Source organism: Rana temporaria, chromosome 9 (genome assembly GCF_905171775.1).
Source record: "Rana temporaria chromosome 9, aRanTem1.1, whole genome shotgun sequence".
Taxonomy (NCBI): domain Eukaryota; kingdom Metazoa; phylum Chordata; class Amphibia; order Anura; family Ranidae; genus Rana; species Rana temporaria.
In genome coordinates, this window is record NC_053497.1 from 102675520 (window position 1) to 102698231 (window position 22712).

The 22712-nt window shown below is 39.9% G+C and overlaps 1 protein-coding gene across 4 annotated transcripts in view; it reads right to left on the bottom strand.

The window, feature by feature from the left end:
• Nucleotides 1–22712, bottom strand: part of GARNL3 (GTPase activating Rap/RanGAP domain like 3) — a 295858-nt gene that overhangs the window by 11749 nt on the left and 261397 nt on the right. For all 4 annotated transcript variants that reach the window (XM_040324016.1, XM_040324018.1, XM_040324017.1 and 1 more), the window contains 6 exons: nt 15661–15819; nt 9699–9765; nt 8389–8496; nt 6078–6196; nt 3934–4069; nt 637–846 (listed from right to left, as the gene is read on the bottom strand). In XM_040324016.1, coding sequence (XP_040179950.1) covers nt 637–846; nt 3934–4069; nt 6078–6196; nt 8389–8496; nt 9699–9765; nt 15661–15819 — 799 coding nt within the window. The remainder of the gene's footprint in view (nt 1–636; nt 847–3933; nt 4070–6077; nt 6197–8388; nt 8497–9698; nt 9766–15660; nt 15820–22712) is intronic.

Consider the following 22712-nt stretch of genomic DNA (forward strand, 5'->3'; position numbering starts at 1 on the left):
TCTGAGCATGCAGCCTGACTGGCCAGGAAAGAGAGGGGGAGGCAAGCATGCGCCTTCTACCTCTCCTGAATCATACCAGGCCACATGCCCTCAACATGGAAAGGGAAGGAGTACCTTTCCAGCTTGTCATTATGTTGATGAGGACAAGGGCATTTTCCCACAACCCTGGCCAATGGTTGTGGGGTGTCTACGGGAGAAGGGCTTATCTGGAAGTCACCTATAACAATAAGGGGTCCCCCAGACACCATTAGAGCTGTCATCAGGTATATAAGGGAAGGGGCAAGGATAGTGGTGACATAACTAACCAGATATGGCCAGCCCCTCTACAACATTGGAAGGCAGTGATGTCTGTTACAGAAGCTATGGAGAAAGACTGAGGAACGATTATTGCATTTTGCTCATTTTCTAGAAAACACACATGGCCAAACAAGTCCTGGGTCAGTTATAGTCAGTTATAGTTGATTAGATCATCACCGTTTTTTTGGGCATTTATGATTTGTTAAATCAAAATTTTGTTTATACTGATTGCAAACCTTCAAGTCCATCTGCTGTGGAGTCTGTACAGAATTGTACAAAACATTTTGAAAACAAGTTTACTGGAATAAAGAACTAAAAGTGTATTTCATAGAATATTACCCAGTAATTCCTTCCTTGTCCGGCACGCAATCTCCTTTATCTCCATGCGGGACAGTGACAGGGAGTGGGTGACAGGTATGCAAGCGATACCACTAGACGTCGGAGTCGTGATGACCTTATGGACCATTGGGGACTTCAAAGGTCGCTCAATGCTTCTTCCGACTAAATTACTGAGTGGGATCTTGTAGATGTTTCTGTACTGGATGTCCCCTGAAACAAAGGGCAATATTTACTACTCTCATCATGTGATGGTGAAATGCTTTCTATGCATATATCTGCCCCTCAGGTTCTCTCTTGGATTTCTTACTTGTCAACAGTCCCCTGACAGGCAACAGCAAGGGAAGAGGCTTAGCGGAGTGAGTTCATGCTGATATGCTCACACTACCTTCTCTATATCCCTCAATAAACAAAATGAAAAAGTCTTGGCTGTGTCTGGATTAAGAATTGTCAAAATTTTACAGACACAGCCAAGATGTGGAATGTACAGACCAGAACCCCAAGCTATACAATTCTCTCTCTATAGTACGTATTTAAAAATTGGAAAAAAATTGTCTAGATACCAGACCGATTTGTACTATTAAATGGGAAACATTACAAAATTATATTGTTGTATAGCGAGCAGAGGTCTCAAAAACAAAAAAAATCCTGTGCATAAATTCATTACTTATCAATGTCACTAAACTGCATCGTGAATGTTCTCCATATTCATTGGGTGGCCATGGGGGTGATGTTTTTAAATGTCGATGATATTTATGATGACCCTGGTGGTCTAGCGCTCCGAAAAAAAAGCCATGTCTTCAAATGCAAGCAGACAGGATTTGATTCTTGAGGACACCTCCGCTGACCTGTGACATTTACTGACGTAAACAGGGAATGATCTTTGTGACTGGAGGCCGATATGTAACATCTGATTGTTATGGGTCCTCTCTTAATGGTAATTGCTACCCAGACTGTAGGCAATAAAATATATAATTCTAATTGTACAGTATAGGACAATGGGCTACAGTCATGGATCATGGGTTATATGCAGGCTACCTTCAGGTTATTGGACACTGGCAAATACATTTGCTAGGGACATCCCTAGAGCATGCTCATATAACCCCTTCACTTCATGATGCTCGTCTTTTTCTAGTGTCCTTAGATATTGCACCACTTCTCCATAGGAGATTGTTTTTTTTATTTTAAACCATTGCTTTTTTTCTTCAGACACTTATACCAAAAATGTACTGCTTATTGCCCAGGCCTATGTAGCAATTTTGGGATAAGTAAACCTCAGTATTTACCTTGCTGACCATACTCTGGCCCCACTGTGTAGGGCTGGCCTGTAAAGTTTGCTTTGTTTGTGCACGGAATCCTGCACTAGGCACTCATCTTGGCACATTGTTGCAATGAGTAGTTAGCTGCAGGAAGTCATGCAGGTCCAGGGCTGTTGTTCACCTCTATGGTTCCCAAACTCTGACAGGAGAAGCCTGGACTCCTTATAGGTACATAGACAAGGTAAGTTTCCTGAAATTTAGACAATTCTTGGCTGCACAAAAATCACAGTCCTTAGCAGACAAGCGGTTGCCTAGGCGTAGGAATGGAGAGTTATTCCCATTAAACTTGTCAATGTTGCCTCTGCTGCCTTAAGCATTTCCACTTAATGTACATTTTGGCAGTCATTTGCCATTTACGCTATCCCTGTGGAAGCATCACATGTAAAAGTTCCCTTCATAGTGGACATGACATGTTTCTGAGCTGGCAGGGCTTTGTTGTAAGGAGCTGTTCCCTGTATTGCACAGGGACATAGTAGTCTTGAGACCAAGCCCTTGTTTTCTACCCATTGAATTTTTTTTTTCTTTCCACCTCAATGAGGAAATTGTCCTGCCTCACCTCTATCCTGCTTCACAACGTGCCGAGAACATTTCCCTGCACTGCTTATGTGATGTCAGGGTCTACCTAGAAGTTGCAGCTTTAGTATGGTTTGTGGCATTGGAATAAATACATCTTTCCAGAACAATTATTTTAAATTGTGATTTTCTTTATTTGTGGTTCATGATTTACACATTAACCATTTCAAGACTTGCATATGAATTACTTTTGAAATATATGAAATTATCAGTTTAATTTTATTTAATGCAATGTGACATGATATTGGTCCATGATTTTATCTACACATGTAATCTGTTTTGTTGTGATAATTTGAGTATTCCATACATGTGAATACTTTAGGTGGGAGGTCCTTTGAGGGGCATGCAGTGTGTCAATATGTTCCTTGATAGGATTTTGCGTGCTTGCACCTGCTTATGGGTTCTCCCCCAGGTGTTCTTTATTCTTGCTTTGATTGTGCAGAGAGGGTGATTTTAATACAATTATTTTGATTGGATATCCACCCCTATATATATGCACAGCAAAACCAGGCCATACTAGCTATGATTAAGCACCAACATACGGTGTGAAACACGTTAGCTATTTGCCTCTGCATAACATGGACTGACTGTTTTGGATTTTAATTTACAAATAAAGGTGTATCTGTTTGCAGCCGTCCAGGACTTTTTCTTGCTCTTTGATCCTTTTCCACCTTGCCAGATGGATCAGACAACTTCTTTCAGAGCTTATGCCCTTAGGGACAGAGTTCATTCTTTCCTATCAGAGCTCATGTCACAAGATTTGTTGCGTTTCTCTTGTGTTTTCCAACATCAGGCCTTTACATCTCAGATCTGCAAGGTTACCATCTGGTCCTCCATTCACCTGTTCTCTAGGCCTTACCAGGTATATGTTCAGACCTCAGCTGATTGTATTCTCAGCATTAAAAAAGGTAAAAATTATTCAGCTCCCCCAGCAGTGGCTGCTCTAGCAAACTTTGCCAGTGTCCAGTCACCTGAAGGTAGCCTGCATATATAACCCATGGTCTCTGACTAAATGCCTGTGTCCTGTACTGTACTCCAACAAGAAAATTGTACAGGCAAGTTAAAAGTCCCTTTTTTCACTTTAAGTAAATCTTTATTATTGGTTTTAAAGAACATTCATTGCATAGAAGATTATGTTGTCACAATTAAAAAAAATCAGTTAACAAGATGTCATGATGAGCATTATAGGGCAATGTTCGTGTACATAGAAATAACAGACACAATGCACCCAGGATGCAGTGTTCAGATGTGCTGAGAGGTGTTAATGTGAGATGCATCATCCTCGTTAAAGGAGGGAAGTTATTTTTGCTCAAAATTCTATTTTTTCTGGAGCAGATGAAACGTGTGTGTGATGACTAAAAAATGTTGTGTTCTTCACACAGAATAGAGTGTGAATACAATCGTTTACCTTCTGCTGGTAAAGAAGGGAAAACTGGCAGTTCATAGCCGGTCGGTGTCTGCGGCGAGCTGTGCGAACTTGTGTCCTTCGAGCTGCTATTTGATGAGGTGCTCACTGCTGCCGAGGCCTTAAAATAGATATCAGACTGGAGAGAAAAGACAGATACACCTGTTACTTTTTATGCTAAAGGAGACATTTGGAAGGGGGACACTGGGATTCCTTAATACAATAGTGCAGTAATATACTGAAAACCATTGCAATCAAATAAAACAATGAAGAGGGCTTAGTTTCTACAAGTTACTGCACTTCATTGTCTACAGGGTGGTGACATGTCATGATTTTAGAGTTCACGTCAGGGAGGGGAGGAGAATAGAAAAGCGAAGACCTGCAAAAAAAAAAACAAAAAAATGGAAAAAAAAGTTTTTCTTTTTTTTCCAAAGACGTTTTTAGTTTTTGTTTTTCTGGAAAAACTGAAAAAAAGGGTGGAATATGTTCTTTGACGACGATAAATGATATTCAAACTACATAACATGCAAAGTTTTAAATTATTGCAAGTTCCCTCAGCTGAAGACAAGCAAATCCTGGAATACAGTTCAGGTAACACTGTACTTCTCATTGCATTTCTGCCACTGAGGGCACTGTAGAAGAAAGGCTCCAGTTTAGATTTCTTGTGGGCGCCATCTTGTATCTCCTACCGTTGGGTGATTGTTGGGATATAGTAGATAATAGGTTTTGTCCTCTCAGGCCTTATTTGTAAGAGGATAAATGTGTCTGACAAATAAGTTTATCTTGGATGTGGAAAAGTGCAGCACTATTGATGAACAAAGTGTAATCATATGTGTGAAAAAATGAACATGCACAGAAGCATAACATGATAGCAATATGAATGCCTCACCCAATGTGATTGTGACAACAAATGTCTCTCTATATATATATATATATATATATATATATATATATATATATATATATATATATATATATATATATATTTATATATTAACAACACAACAATATTGAGTGCACAAAAAAATGTGTCCCCCCCCCCCCATGGCTTCCAAATTTATGGAAATTTTACATCTCTAGGGGAGACAAAGCACTAAAGCAGCAATAAACCTGTTTTAAGAGAATTTTGGAGGCTGTCGCTGCTGATCTCCTGAAAATGCTAGCTGCCTGTTCTCAATACTTTCTGAATTCAGTCATCTCATAACTCCTGCGCTTTATACTTGTTGCAGCTCAGTGACTCAAAAGTATAGAAGCCTTTTAATTAGTATGACAGCCAGGCAGCTAGCATTTCCCCCCCAAAAAGTTGACTGTGGAAACGTCCCCATTTTTCTTGGTACAGATTTTCATCAGCACGAACACAGTGAGCAGAATTGCCTGCAAATGCACATATTTGAATAGTGCAGGCCAGGAGGAAAGCACCCATTTTTTTTATCACATTGAGTATGAATATTTACATTCAGAGGCAGCACACTTCCCACTTACACAATGGTAAAGCATCATCCAAGACTTCCTGAACTCTTCAGACAACTTTTACACAAATCCTTTCTCTGAAAGGCCTTGCAATCTAATGTGGACCCTAAACAACATTAAATGTACAAAACGCATTGCAGAAAGTGTCCCTGGAGTATATTGAACATAGGGCCCCATTGCCGCAATGCTAAACTCTTAACCAGGGCTGATTTTTCTTCTGAAACACACAAGCCCTGTGACCTCATAGTTATGGGATGCTTGCTTCCATTACATTTTTTTGCCTTAATTACTGCTGTAATTTTATATTATTTATACATTAATAAATAATATTGTTTATTAATAAAGAAATTGCTGCAAAACATCCACATTTTCTGTTACCAGTGTAACCCACACAGTGATTAGTTTTATCCATCTACTAGAAGTACCATTTATGCACACACCCACCAGCTGCTGGTCCCCATTTAACCAAGGCACCCCCCAAACATCAGTCCTTGTTTTTATAGATGCTCTACCTGCCACTGAACTATATTTTACCTATGTACCCACCACCCAGTGGTTCCTATTTTACTTACACACCCACCATCAGTCCTTGTTTTGCCCATGCACTCATCTTCCAGTAGTCTGTAATGTAACCATGCACCCATCCACCATCATCCATTTCCCCTAGCACAGCTCACCCGGGATGCCACCAGCTGCAGCTCTGGAACCACGGCCGTGTGCACCAAGTTGCCATTCACAACGAGCCGGATCTCTATGGAGTCAGTAGTGAAGGCCAAGATGTAGGGGAAAGCACATACTATTGGACAGACAGATAAAAAAAAATTATGTCTAAAGATGCCTAGGTTACTCAGATCTTCACAGTCAATACAGAGAAAGTAATGATAATCATAAATATTAAGAGTTATTCTGTCTACTATTCATGAGCAGGGAAGAACTAGAAATGAGCAGGGAGGAACTAGCCGCGGAGTAACCCAGCCTGGAGCCGCATAAGCCGATGCAGCTTCTATAGTTCCGGCTGCAGGTCCCGCAGGCGCTGGCGGAGAGATCTACATCTGCCTGCCCCTTCGTCCTCTCTCTCGCTTTAAAGCAGCGGACTAGCGGAGCCTGGAGAGTGGCTGCAGCCTGCTTGAATCAAGGTGAGCACTGAAGTGAGAGCCGGTGCCCTATCTCTGCTCTCAGTGCTCTGCCTTGCAATAATAACCAAGCAGCTAACGGGACTCTGCCTGACTTGGAGAGCCATCTCACTCGGGAGTGGGGTTGCAAGTGCTCAGTGTCTGGTTGGTCCTGTCCGTTCTCACAGCCCCTCCCTCACTACACTAACTGTCCAATGCCTCACTTCGCCTCCCATTTGTGTCCGCTCAACCCCGCCCACAGTCCAACCCAATGCATGCAATGAGCTGTGATTGGGGTTTTGTGAGAAGCTGGGCGGGAGATATGAAACAATGGCTGCTATAGCTGCATAAGCCACCTAAAGGGGAACCAGCCTGAGAGAAGGGAGGCATAATTGGTAAGTGAAACTTTTGCACACAGCACAAAACCCCTGTCTCCCCCCACCACCTTTTGCACTGCCCCCCCTCCTACCTCCATCTCTACATTCTCTATCCCCTTCTCACTTCCTCCTCTACCCCCCACTCTCTCTCTCCCCCCCACCCCTCTCTCTCCCCACCTTACTCTCTCCCCCCCCACCCCTCTCTCTCCCCACCTTACTCTCTCTCTCCCCCCCCCCCCCTCTCTCTACCTCTCTCCACTTCTCTCTCTCTTTCTCCCCCCCCCATTTTTTTCTCACCACACTTTCTCCATCTTTGCCTCCCTTCACCAACTCCTTGTCCCCCTTTCTCTCTTCCTCCTGTATCTCTCTTCTTGTTATATACAGACAGTGTATATAATGTACCGTATGGTGTACATATAATGAACAGACTTTACCCTGGCACCATACGGTACATTATATACAGACCAGTGTATATATAGCATACAGCGTGGTGTCGGGGGGTGACACAGTGTTTTGCCACTCCTGGTGACGCCACTGAGTGAGACCGCACTGAGCAGGGCAGGCAGTGGGCAAATGATGGACCAAAAAAAAAAGGCAACCAATCGATATGATATGCAACCCTACCCTGGCTTGTCACTGTCAGCAAAAAAGTGTGTGTGTGTGTATATATATATATATATATATATATATATATTTAAAAATCTGCACTTTTTTGCCGACAAGCCAGGGTTCATATAGTTTGGAATTGTATATGTAATACATATATATTTATTTTTTCACAATGTAAATATATATATATATATACACACACACAATTCAAATCGATATGAACCCTGGCTTGTCCATAAAAAAATTGCATATTTATATATATATATATATATATATATATATATATATATATATATATATATATACACATATACATACATACACGCACACACGCACGCACGTGTGTTTGAGCTTTGGTTTGAGGTGCACACCCTAATGAAATAGGCTGCGCACGCCTATGCTACTATTTATACTCTCTTGACCCTGCCTGTTCCACCACCTGTTCTCTCCTGACCTTATTCCTTTTTCCGCCTGTTCCTCCTAAACTTTCCCCTACCATCTATCTATACTCTTCTGATGCTTTCCCCATCACTTACCTTTACTCTATTGACCCATACCACTAAAAGTCTGCTTATACTGTGCTGACACTTCCCTATAAACTTGGCTATAGTCTCCTGATTACTCCCCTACCATATAGCCATACTCTTCTGACCCCTTCACCAAGTGACTCCAGTATCTTCTGCCAAATATTTCACCTGTGTGCTTTCACAGTCTGAGATTCACAGTGCCAAGCAACAACATCATCATCACCTCTGGCTTTAGGTGAGGTCCAAAAAGCAGAAGCAGGGAAAGGTCCCCAAACAATGGCTCTAAGTGACTGAAATGACCAACAAATACCTCAAATCCACTGTTTTCTCTATATTTTGCAGTAAAAGGGAGTATAGCCTCACCAACAGCATTGGGAACCTGATTCCAGCTGAAATAGAAATCCGACGTAGATGGCTGGATAAGCGGAGTTCCTCCATTGAACGGAGTGACTTTTTTGTAGCAACAGATGTCTGAAATGGGAGAAGGTGACATCAGCATGTAAGACATTTCTCCATTTTATATAAAGATACTTAATAGAATGTATACATGTGTATGTGAGGAATTATCTTTTCCTCTGCATACGTTCTGTTCAGTTGCAATACCAGAGAAGCAGCAGATGCTTCATTATTGTTCTGTGGTGTCACCCCATCACTGCCTGAGTAGGATTATTGTGACATCTTGTGTTTTGGGTACTCACTGTTAATTACACACTGAGAATCTGCTTTAATATAAATACACATTTCTCATCCCACACAGACATGACAAATTGTACTAGATGCCAGCTGAAGATCCAGGATTACTGTAATATGACCAATCTCTGTAATATCTACAGGCAGAAGGGAGAAATAATGAATTTAAAATTAATTTGACTATATATATATATATATATATATATATATATATATATATATATATATATATATATATATATATATATATATATATATATCTGAAGGGTGTTTTTGAAAAGACATGGCGCTGTGAACTCAATTGTTATGGGGAACTGAATAGCTAAAGAAGATGATGACACCAGCAAAAAAATTGGAGCTCTATTGTATATGCCCAAGACTGGTGAGAAGCAGATAGTGGTGTACTGTGTAAGCAGCATCAATTTATTGGGGTAGAAGAGGTTAATTTATTGCACTGCAGTGAATTGGGGTGGGGTGTGGTTTTATGACGGCTTTTTAGTCAAATGGCATGGACTGCACTTGCAACAAAACAAGCAATAGTTACAATATGCAGGCAACAATCTGCCTCCCACTACCTATTGACAATGTGCCCAGAGGGAAAAAAATGCTGGAGGACAGAGGACGCCGACGGTACCCTTCTTCTCTTAGCTCTCCCCTCCTCTTCAACCCTGACTCGCCACTCAAGCCCCTGTCTGACTGGAGACTCTAACATCATTATTCCAATCATCCAGTTGATACTTCAGTTTCCCGAAGACCCAGTAATCTTTTGGATTTGCCAAAGTCTTTGGCCAAAATCCAGAGTTCTGATTTGCTCAGCTTCAGGCAATGGAGCCACCTTCAAGCTACGGGTAAATACTTACCAACCCTACTATAAACTGTTTCTAGTCACGGAACACCTCTATTAGTGTCAAACACTAACAGCTCGGCTCTATATAATGCCCCCAATCAAAGAGAACCTCTATTAATTGCCCCCAATCACTCACAGTTGTAGCAGAGCAGTATTCCAGCTTCTCCATCTTCATAAACATCAATTGCTGCAACAAAATGAACCTGGAATGAAAATGTGGAAGAGTAGCTGGACATTTTGGATGGGTTTTCCATATATCTTGCTTTGATGTATAGTACAAGAAGAAACACTGACAAAGAACTTTAACTTCTAGTGATCTAGCCATGAAATCCGATTGATTGCATTACCACACATCCACGCCTGCCAAAGAAAAATGTATCCATGTATTTGGTCATGCCACGACCTTCCAATCCACACAAGACAAGGGTGGCTTCCCAGTGGGTGTCAAAAAATGACGGCAGTTATAGTACTGTGACACGGTTAGGCCCTGTACACGCGGTCGGTACATCCGATGAGAATGCCCCGAAGGACCGCTCTCATCGGTTCACCGATGAAGCTGACTGATGGTCTGATGTGCCTACACACCATCAGTTTAAAAACAGATCGAGTCCAACGCGGTGACGTAAAACACAACGACCTGCCGAGAAAAATGAAGTTCAATGCATTCCAAGCATGCGTCGACTTGATTCTGAGCATGCGCAGGTTTTGAACCGATGCTTTTGCGTACTAACCGTCGGTTTTGACCGATCGGTTAGGCGTCCATTGGTTCAATTTTAAAGCAAGTTCTAAATTTTTAGACCGAAGGGTAATGGACCGATGGGGCCCACACATGGTCGGTTTGGACCGATGAAACTGAACTTCAGTCCGTTGTCATCGTTTTTGCCCGATCGTGTGTACAGGGCCTTACACTGTTATAGTAAATTTGGCACTGTGTACCCAGTAGTGAATAAATTCCCATGTTACCATGCATCTGAGAATTACTTCTTTTCACTCTCCCTCCAAATGTCCAAGAAGCATATTCACCACTTCATCCTTCATTTGTCCAAGTACCATAACCCCCCCATATATCCAAACTGCGTATATAGTGCCCTGTAAAGGTATTCCTACCTCTTGAAATTTTCCACATTTTGTCATGTGACAACTAAAAACGTAAATGTATTTTATTGTGATAGTCCAACACAAAGTGGCATATAATTGTGAAGTGGAAGGAAACTATTTCTTTTTATTTTGTTTTTTACAAATAAATATCTAAAACGTGTGGCATGCATTTGTATTCAGTCCCTCTGAGTTAATACTTTGTAGAACCACCTTTTGCTGCAATTACAGCTGCAAGACCAGCTTTGCACATCTAGAGTGACAATTTTGCCCATTCTTTGCAAAATAGCTCAAGCTCTGTCAAATTGGACGAAGAGCATCTGTGAACAGCAATTTTCAAGTCCAGCCACAGATTCTCAATTGGACTTTGACTGGGCCATTCAAACACATAATTATGCTTTGATCTAATAATAGGAGAGGTAACTGTCAGCGCAGATACAAAGTACATATATGGGTAGGAGTATGGTGATTAGTCCATTGGAAATAGTAGTAACAGGCAGTTCAATGGTTAAAAATGCAGGTGATGTGGCTGTTCAATGGCGGCTGCTGTCCTCAGAGAGCTGACTATGTGGTAAACAAAAAAGGGGTAGAGAAAGGAAGTATGTGTATGCACACCCACTATGTGTATCCCTTGCACAGCGTAGTGTATTGTTTGTGTGTGTATATATATATATATATATATATATATATATATATATATATATATATATATATATATATATATATATATATATATATATATATATATATGTATGTATGTATGTATATGTATATATATATATATATATATATATATATATATATATATATGTGTGCATATATCTATGTGTGGCAAATCACCTAATTACCCCATGTCCCTTACCTGTACTGAGTTCTTCTGTCCGATTTGCTACCATAGTAAGTATCATAATAATTAGCTGTAATAATTACAACTACGGTTTTAGCATTTCTTCTTTTAACTAATTTTGCCTATATTTTATAATCCTTTGGTGTTACCCAATTATAGTGATATTTTGTCCGTTTTCTAGCTGATCTTAATCATGTATTAATTGGGTACGTGATCACCCATGGCTACATCACCCTGAAAGCGCCTGATCTCGAAAGCTAAGCAGGGTCAGCTCTGGTTAGTACCTGGATGGGAGACCGCCTGGGAATACCAGGTGCTGTAGGCTTCTGAGCATCCTCCCCATGTGTTATAAAAATATATATATATATATATATATATATATATATATATATATATATATATATATATATATATATATATATATATATATATTCTTGAATAGGTCCCTTCTAATAATCCATATAAATATGTTTTTATTCTTTTTTTTTAATTTTATTTATTTATTTTTTGCATTTTTAATATATACTTAATGTTTATATATATATTCATTTTACATATATTCTCTGTTGGCCCCATGTTTTATATATTGTGTATATGTATATATATATGTGTATATTCTCTATAGTTTTATGACATACATATGTTTAATTATCCTGGTTCTTATACACCCCAGTTTTTTTTTTTTTTTTACGTCTTTTATAGTATTTTATCCAGCTTTTCTACTTATGCCATCATATTTATTTGTTAGTTTGCTGCTATCTTGGGCCATGCTGGGACCTGTAGTCCCACTGCACCGACATAAGCATAAAAGCACCAGCCTCTATAGCTCACCATCAGGCCAATAGAAGGAGCAGTGGCTCCGAGCGCGTAGCCCAATCAGCCTTTGTTCTCCCTGTTTGACCCTCCTCCCGGAAGTGTTCCTGGGAAGTAATCACGTGACCTGTCACGTGACCTGTGAGGCTGGAACAGACTACATCCTGAAGGCCACAGGACAGGCCTGAAGACTCCACACAATCTGCTTTCTTCACTTCTAAAGCAGCCCATGGATCCGGGATGAGGACTACAGGATGTTACAGATGAGCTTTCTTTCCTTACCTTCTTGTAAGTGTGTTTTTTACAATGTGTCATTAAAAGAACCTCTTTAATACTGCACTTAGGTGGCGCTTCCTTTCTCTACCCCTTTTATGCTTTGATCTAAACCAGTGATGGCAAACCTTGGCATCCCAGATGTTTTGGAACTACATTTTCCACGATGCTCAACTACACTGTAGAGTGCAAGAGCATTATGGGAAATGTAGTTACAAAACATCTGGGGTGCCAAGGTTCACCATTACTGATCTAAACCATTCCATTGAAGCTCTGGCTGTATGTTTAGGGTCATTGTTCTGCTGGATGGTGAACCTCCACCCCAGTCTCAAGTCTTCTGCAGACTCTTAACAGGTTTGCTTCTAAGATTTCCCTGTATTTGGCTCCATCCATCTTCCCATCAACTGACCAGCTTCCCTGTCTCTCCTGAAGGCTAAAGCATCCCCACAACATGATGCTGCCACCACTATGTTTCACAGTGGGGATGGTGTGTACAGGGTGATATGCAGTGTTCGTTTTCCGACCACACATAGCATTTTGCTGATAGGCCAAAAAGTAGAATTTTGGTCTCATGTGACCAGAGCACCTTCTTCCACATGTTTGCTGTGTCCCCCACATGGCTTCTCAGAAACTGCAAATTGGACATCTTATGGTTTTCTTTCAACAATGGCTTTCTTCTTGCCACTCTTCCATAAAGGCCAGATTTGTGGAGTGCACGACTAATAGTTGTTCTGGGGAAAAAATATCTCACCTGATCTGTGGATCTCTGCAGTTCCTTCAGAGTTACCATGGGCCTCTTGGCTTCTTCTCTGATTAATGCTCTCCTTGCCCCGCCTGTCAATTTAGGTGGACGGCCATGTCTTGGTAGTTTTGCAGTTGTGCTATACTCTTTCCATTGTCAGATGATGGATTGAACAGTGTTCCATAAGATGTTCAAAGCTTGGGATAGGTTATAAAAAAATAACCCTGCTTTAAACTTGTGCACAACTTTATCCCTAAATGTGCCACTTTGTGTTGGTCTATCAAATAAAATCCCAATAAAATACATTAATGTCTTTGGCTGTAACATGACAAAATGTGGAACATTTCAAGGGGTATGAATACTTTTTCAGTATACTACCCTCCACGTATTTAAGGAGCACATCTCTCTTTCAACCCTCCATGTATATAAGCAGCATATTGCCCCATCCACCCTCCATGTACAGTAGCCTACAAAAGTGAATATACCCCTCACATTTTTGTAAATATTTTATTATATCTTTTCATGTGACAACACTGAAGAAATTACACTTTGCTACAATGTAAAGTAGTGAGCGTACAGCTTGTATAACACTGTAAATTTTCTTTGCCCTCAAAATAACTTAAACAGTGATTAATGTCTAAACCGCTGGCAACAAAAGTGAGTACATCCCTAAGTGAAAATGTCCAAATTGGGCCCTATTATCCATACAAGGCCTCAGGTGTAAATAGGGAGCAGGTGGGTTAAATTTGGTGTTATCGCTCTCACTCTTCCATACTGGTCAATGGAAGTTCAACATGGCACCTCATGGCAAAGAACGCTCTGAGGATCTGAAAAAAAGAATTGTTGCTCTACATAAAGATGGCCTAGGCTATAAGAAGATGGCCACCATGCTGCAGCTCAGTTTCAGGGTCTTGGCAAAGACCATACAGTGGTTTAACAGGACAGGTTCCACTCAGAACAGGCCTTGCCATGGTCGACCAAAGAAGTTAAGTGCACATGCTCAGCATCATATCCAGAGGTTGTCTTTGGGAAGTCGACGTACGAGTGCTGCCAGCATTGCTGCAGAGGTTGAAGACCTTACGCCGCACACTGCATTAAATTGGCCTGCATGGCTGTCATCCTAGATGGAACCTCTTCTAAAGATGATGCACAAGAAAGCCTGCAAACAGTTTGCTGAAGACAAGCAGACCAAGTATGTGGATTACTGGAACCATGTCCTGTGGTCTGACGAGACCAAGATAAACTTATTTAGTTTAGATGGTGTCAAGCGTGTGTGGCGGAAACCCGGTGAGGCGTACAAAGACAAGTGTGTCTTATTTACAGTCAAGCATGGTGGTGGGAGTGTCATGATCTCTGGCTGCATGAGTGTTGCTGGCACTGGGGAGCTACAGTTCATTGAGGGAACCATTAATCCCAACATGTACTGTGACATGCTTAAGCTCTTAACCTTAACCTCTCTTCGAAGACTGGGCCACAGGGCAGTATTCCAAAATAACAACCCCAAACACACCTCCAAGATGACCACTGCCTTGCTTGGCCTTTACCCTTAGCTTCTTTTGCATGTCTCCAGACCTAAACCCTATTAAACATCTGTGGGGCCTCCTCAAACAGAAGGTGGAGGAGCGCAAGGTCTCCAACATCCACCAGCTCTGTGATGTCGTCATGGAGGATCGGAAGAGGACTCCAGTGGCAACTTGTAAAGCTCTGGTGAACTCCATGCCCCAGAGGGTTAAGGCAGTGCTGGAAAATTATAGTGACCACACAAAATATTGACACTTTGATCACAATTTGGACATTTTTACTAAAGGGTGTACTCACTTTTGTTGCCAGTGGTTTAGACATTAATGGCTGTGTTGAGTTATTTTGAGTGGACAGCCAATTTACACTGTTATACAAGCTGTACACTCACTACTTTACATTGTAGCAAAGTGCAATTTATTCAGTGTTGTCACATGAAAAGATATAATAAAATATTTACAAAAATGTGAGGGGTGTACTCACTTTTGTGAGATACTGTATGTAAGAGCACATCCCCCTCACCCCTCTATGTATCTGAGTTTCCACATCCTCCCCTCCACCGTGTACATCTACTATGTGGTTAGTTAACTCAGGAGGAGAGCTTGAGTTCTCACAACATAAACTAATAATGTTCTGTAACTTATGTCACCATGCATGTTGCCAGCTGTTTTGCCACTCTACATGATTGGTAGAATTTTCTTTCATTATATAGACCGGGTGCTACAGCCTCTGCACTTTCTTCTAAGCCACATTGATTCTGTTTTTCACCTACACAGTATAAAACAGTATAACACAAGCTGGTTAACTTACCCTACTCGCATCAACATGATGCAGTCGGCACGATTCCCCAGTGCTTTCATTTACCAGATCAAACTGATGTCGGTACCCCACACAGATCATGTTGTCATTGTCACCAGTTGGACCATCAACCAAAGTCATCACTATAGGAGGGTCAGAGAGGCATATCTCCTGCAAGACAGACACCCAAATTGAACAGAGTAAGATTATGAAAAGATATGAACAGAAGGCCAGATGGCAGCATTACACAACTGGGCTACAAAGGCTTGGTGCTGAAATGCCTAGGAAACTCCCATCGATTTGGTAGAATGGGCATGTAAAAAGCACAGGAGGAGATTTCTCTTTAAGAATGTAAGCTCTTGCAATCAGATTTATATCCATTGTGTAATGGTGGACTTTGAATTTGGGTGCCCCTTGCAAGGTCCATGGTCCAGAGAACATGACAAACAGGGAATCAATCTGTCTGATTAGAGCAGTAGCTTTAATGTATACTGTAATGGTTCGGACATCCAGGCAATGTAGAGAGATTTCCTTTGGATGCTTAGAAGCAGGGCATAAGGATGGGAGGACTATATCTCATTATTGAGGTAAAATGCTTAGACCACCTTTAGGAGAAAGAAAGAGGACATAAGACAACCTTGTCATTGTGATGTATGAGAAAAGTCTCCTTACAGGAAAGGGCTGCCAGTTCAGAAACATATAATTTGAGTTTTTTTTCACAAACATTTTTTATTGTGCTTGGCGGACACATAGGAACCACTCATTAACTGAAAACCAAGCGGATATACACTGCCAATCAATAAAAGGGGGACCTCACATCCTAATGGTGGCTATATATATAAGCTAAACCAAAGGAAGGAACCCAACATTATTTATTTGCCTATATACTTGTACACCACTTAAAGATAGATAGCCCTTTACCAGGCCAGCAGCGCCATTTCCCCTAAAACGTCAACATATATATTCATTGACTCTCATTTGAGGGTACTTAAGGGGAGGCAGCAGCGTTCATAACCTAGTCCTAGCGCGGAAAAATCAAACTACTGACTTTTACAAATACACCTTAGGGCGTAACTATTCTGCAGACATGGACATTTTTGGATATATGGGCAATAGAAATATAGACGTAGGAGGTATCTTTAACCAAGAACAAGCAACTACTAGGCAAGACATGGATGGATTATTAAGGCAACTCAAACACTCACTAGAGAAACAATTACGTGTATGGTGGGACATAGCCACCCTGGAAACCTATGTCCGAGAAAAAATCACCCCGAGGAGACTAAGATGGGATGTTCATCCCAATGATCACCTGTCAGAACCGGCCCTAACTGAGAAGTGGTACCAGTTTTTTAATAAAGCCGAAGGAGATCTCTTACAAGTTATCACAAAAAGAAGGCAGTTCAAGTTGAAGGGGATAGAAGCCCATATTTTAGAATTAAAGAACTCACTATTACCTTTTGCGGAGAAACCAGACTATAAAGAGAAAGAACTACAATTACAGGAATCGATTAAAAAATATGATTTGGAAATTCAAGCAAAAAAACAGAAAAAATTTAAAAGGGACATTACTGATTATAAAACAAACAAGGTATATAAATGGCAAATAGAAGAAGAACAACTCATAGACATAGATGAATTACACACGGAAGAAAGTTCTGAGGCTGACACTGAGGAATTTGACAGTGAGGAAGAATTCAGCCGACCGACATTAAGATTCCAAACACCCCCACCAAGGAGACATCGCTCCCCAAATCCATCTCACTCTACTAGATATAGAGAACAGAGAAGTCCACATAGAGGAACAGGAAATAACACACCAAGACACTCCAGAAATCCTAACTATCAAAGAATTAATACCCCTAGAGGAAACAGAAGCCCCTATGAAAGAGAACTAGATGCTGGAATGAATACAGTAATGCGTGAAAGAACTAACCAAAGGGACTATAGGGGTTTTCAGAGGGCCAACCCTCAACACAGACCTCCAGGAAGATGGCAAACGAGACCCTCTTACAAAAATCCAAATTGGAGAGGACATATGTGGAGGCAACGAGGGCAAACTGGCGAACAAGGGACCCCACGAGACATACAGAGAGGACAGGAAGGAGTAGGATATCAGACATATCAACATACTCAAGACCCTCGTGGGAGACAAGGAAGAATACAACAATGGGACAGGAATATCACAACGGAAGATTGGTCCTCAGAAAGAACCGAAGACCAAGAGGGAAGAGAGGGGGCAAGAAGAAAAAGACAGCGAGAACATTAGGCCAAGGAATCTATAATTTGAGTGACGCCATTTTTTCCGAAGATGAACTGAAAGTACTTGATTTGGGACTCAAATACGCCCCGGAAAAAAATTTGGATCACTTCAATACGTATATTGATCTTCAAAAATTTTTAAGGAAACTTAATTTGAAAAAATATTTTTCCCTTAACCCTAATGAAACAACACAACAACAATCTATTTATAAACAAACCAAACTCAAAAATCGCTCTGTTTATAACCCACAAACAAAAGGTAACCAATGTATTTCGGCCTTCAAGAAAATGGTGGAACAAGAAATAAAACAGATTGAAAATAAAGGAAAAAAACACACAAGAAATATTTGGAAAACCATTAAAGAAATCTCTAAGAAGAAAGGAGTGGTTTTTAGACCAGCAGACAAAGGGGGGGGGGCTCGTGATTTTAAATATTAAAGACTATGAACAAGAAATGGAAAATTTATTGAAGGTGGAAGGAACATATAAGAAATTAAAAGGAAATCCAAAGTTCCAGTATGAGAAATTACTCAGGACGTTTGTTAAGAAGGGCCGAGATATGGAGATTCTGACAAAAAAGGAATCAGAGTACTTGGTAACTGAAGCTACTAAGACTCCTGTAATATACCAAGTACCAAAAATCCACAAACGACAAGTTAACCCGCCTGGTAGACCCATCATTAGCGGTATAAATTCAGTCTTTTCTAGACTAGGTGAATACCTCGACCAGTACTTGAAACCAATAGTATCTCAGGGGAGATCACATCTGAAAGATGGCACACAACTGATTAAAGAGCTTCAAAACTTTGATAACACAGAAAACCTTTTACTTGCCACCATAGATGTAGAATCATTGTACACCAGCATAAATCAAACTGATGGTCTTAAAGGTGTAGAAGAAGCGCTACATGAAAAATCGGATATGAGACAGGAACAAATCCATTACATTTTAGAGGGACTCCAACTAGCAATGCAACACAACCATTTTTGGTATAATAAAGAATATTACGTGCAAACAAGAGGAGTAGCGATGGGGGCTCGCTATGCCCCAAGCGTCGCAAATTTATTTATGGATATGTGGGAACAACAATACATCTATAATCAACACATACCACAAATGAAACTATACAGGCGATATATAGATGATATTATCATCTTATGGGAAGGATCATCTGACACACTTGAACTCTTTATGCAAAAACTTAACCAGAACCGTTTTAACATCAGATTTACGGGTAAATGGCATAAAGAAATTATCGAATACCTAGATCTGGAGATCTTCAAGCATGAAGGGTCATTGTGTACTAAGACATACTTCAAGCAAACAGATAGAAACGGGTATATACCCACAAATAGCTGCCATCACAGTAAATGGATATCAAATATTCCAAAAGGCCAACTCCTTAGAATAAGGAGGAACTGCCACAGAATTGAGGACTTTGACATACAAGCGGACTTGTTACTCAAAAGATTTGAGGAGAAAGGCTACCAACACCTACCATTACTGAAATTAAAAGAAAACATACGAAATATGGATAGAACACTATTACTAAACACAAATTTAAGACCAAAGAGAAATACGTATGATACAGCCTTCATAACAGAATATAGTAATCAATATCGGCAATTGGAAACAATTATGAAAAAATATTGGCCTATTCTTAAAGAGGACATTACACTAGCAAAAATTCTACCTAATAAACCACACTTCATTTACCGGAAGGCACCGACCTTGAGGAATCAATTAGTACACAATGTGGTGAATCCACCAAAACCAGTTGAATTGTGCCCGGAATTAAAAGGGTTCTACAGATGTCAGAGATGCCTCCCGTGTAAAAATAGCAAAAAACAAACACGGAGACGCCTCACCTTCTCATCGAATACTTACCATAAAGAATATCGTATTAGAAAACTCATAACTTGCAATACTACGCACGTGACATATGTGGTTGAATGTCCCTGCAAATTGCAATATATAGGCAGAACTACAAGACCTCTAAAAGTCAGAATAAGGGAACATATAAAAAACATCCGCAAAGGGTTCCCATACCACAGTTTGTCAAAACATTTTAGTGAAGCCCACAACAATGATCCTTCTCAAATGATATTCTACGGCATAGATACAGTACAAGATCACTGGAGAGGAGGAAACAGAAAAATACAAATTTCACAAAACGAAACTGAATGGATTTATAGGATGGGGTCTTTGGCACCAAAAGGAATGAACATAGACATTGATCTTAACTGTTACATATCCAACTACTAACCCTTGAACCCAGGAAACGGCCCTATGAGGAAGGGATAATAATTAACTTGGTATTACTATTAGGAAATATAACATAAATTACACAGCATACAAGCCGGGATATTGCAGCTGAGATGACCAAGAATAAAAATTCAAACAATCCCACAAGGATCTATAAGAAACAACATCAAAATATATCAAAACAATATATTTTTAAAAAAAAAATTTCTTGAAATAAGTCTTTGGATGCAGCCCATTTCAGTTACAATTATCTTTATCTGGAATTACCACACCAACCCTTTTAAACTCATTTTCTTTGAAAAGGGGATCAACGCATACAAATATATAAAATATAACAGAAAATGAGGGATTACAAAGAAATATTATTTAATCCACACAGCCCATCGATAGTATCTATTTATTTGATATTGCACTACCCGGGGTCATATTGAAAGCATGGTACATAACCCCATGGTTCCTCTAGGATCTTAAACCTATGTAGTAACATTTAACCTAATACACAATGGGAATCAATATAATACTGAATTTAGGTCTGTTCACATCCAGGGAATAAATGTTTAACGGGTTCACATATGAAATAAATCTATTTTTATTCAAGCGACATGTTCTCACACACAAAGACTGTCATTATCAACTCTCTATAAATATTTCTCTGAACTTAATATTGTACTCACTAATATACCCAATAAACTTAACTATCTTTAGTTTATAAACAAAAATATATAGCTCCCGATACATTAAAGATATCACACTAATTCACAACATATCGGTGGAACTCACCAACCATTAACTAATAGTTTGACAGAGGGACTAGTATGATGTAACATATTTAGAAGTATAAGTTGATTAAATATATGGTATACTAAACGGCACCCAATTACCTGCTCTATTAAAATCACATCCACTTCAACATAAGAAAAATCTTTGTGTATAAATATTTATATCCTTAATTTCGTATATTCCCATTTTTTGGTTATCCCATAAGGGTTAAAACACTCAATCCAATCGGTTGATAAAACAAATTACACTCTTCATATGTATTTAGTAAACACGCCTCCCGTATTACATCTAAAATCCTTGATTTGACCAAAGGGGTTTGGCCCCTCCCTGATAGGAGGGAATTGGCTGCCGAATATTATACAAAATCGAGTGTGAAGTGACAGACGGCTATCGCCTTTGAAAACGTCCATAGACGAAACTAGTCAGGTGACTCAGCGTTTGTTACCTCACACGTACGCACCGCCACTAGTCACTTCCGGGTACGGACTTCAGAGCCGTGGAGCGCAAACGGCCACACGAGCTGCGGGATACCGCTGGACTATTCTAACGCACCCGGCGAGTGTACAACTAGTCGGAGGACTGGAATTTGGTTTTACACCTACCGTCAGCATAAGAACGGTTTTATTTTATTTTATTTTATTTGTGATATTCGTTTTTTTTTGCTTGGCTTACAGCAATTTTTAACTTCTTATGTACTTGATGTGATCTCCTTTGATTAAAGTTGATCATCAAGTTTAGAATTTACTACTCTATGTGGATTTCCTTTATTTTTTATACTACCAATAACTCATGAGAAAAGACACGGCACCCTGGGAGGACGCTGCCCCGCACCAGACTGAAACAAGGAGGAGAGGTAATCATCTAACAGCTCACTGAAGCTTATTCAGATAAGCCCTACACCCCCTTGAGGGGACATCTGTCCGGTGAGTGGGGAGACAACAGGGGGGATCGTCAGCCAAACCAGAGTGTGAATACAGGATAATTGATGATAGCAGAAAAAGGATTATCTGTATGATCCAGTTGGGGATCACATTGCTCAATTAACCTCTATTAAGGATCATCTGGTTTTTTGGCTTTTTGTTTTCTTGTCTTTGCTTTGGAATCTTCTGAATGAAATTGTGAATAGTAATTTCCAATATCTATACAACTGATCGCAGTAGAAACTTTGAATACTAATCTACTAACAATTTAATCTGCAATTAATCACTAACTGCGGGGTTCACAGCCTAATGTGAAATCTAGTGAACTATTTTTTTCTTTTTTCAACTTGCATTATTTTCACCAGAGGATACACCTACTGTTATCTATTTCAGCAGCACATCGCACTTTAATTGTTTACAGCTTGAAGCTATCACAGCTTGTATTGTCATTTTTTATTTTTGTTTAATTCTTTTTATGGTTTGAACATTGATATTGTATATATACCTTATGCATGATTTAGATAAGGAGCACTTATCACGGAACACGAGTTCTTCACTTTAATTGTGCCATATCTATATATTTTTTTGGCCAATTCATATATATATATTTTTATAGTGAACTGATTATCACTACAAGTTTACATATCTGATTACTTTATAATATTTTAGATTTTTCACGCCCAAATATAATCGATATTGCATACCAATATTACACTGGTTCTAGGGGTCACCAACCACTATCCCTTCTCCCATACAACTTTTTTCACATATAATTTGAGTTTTTTTTCACAAACATTTTTTATTGTGCTTGGCGGACACATAGGAACCACTCATTA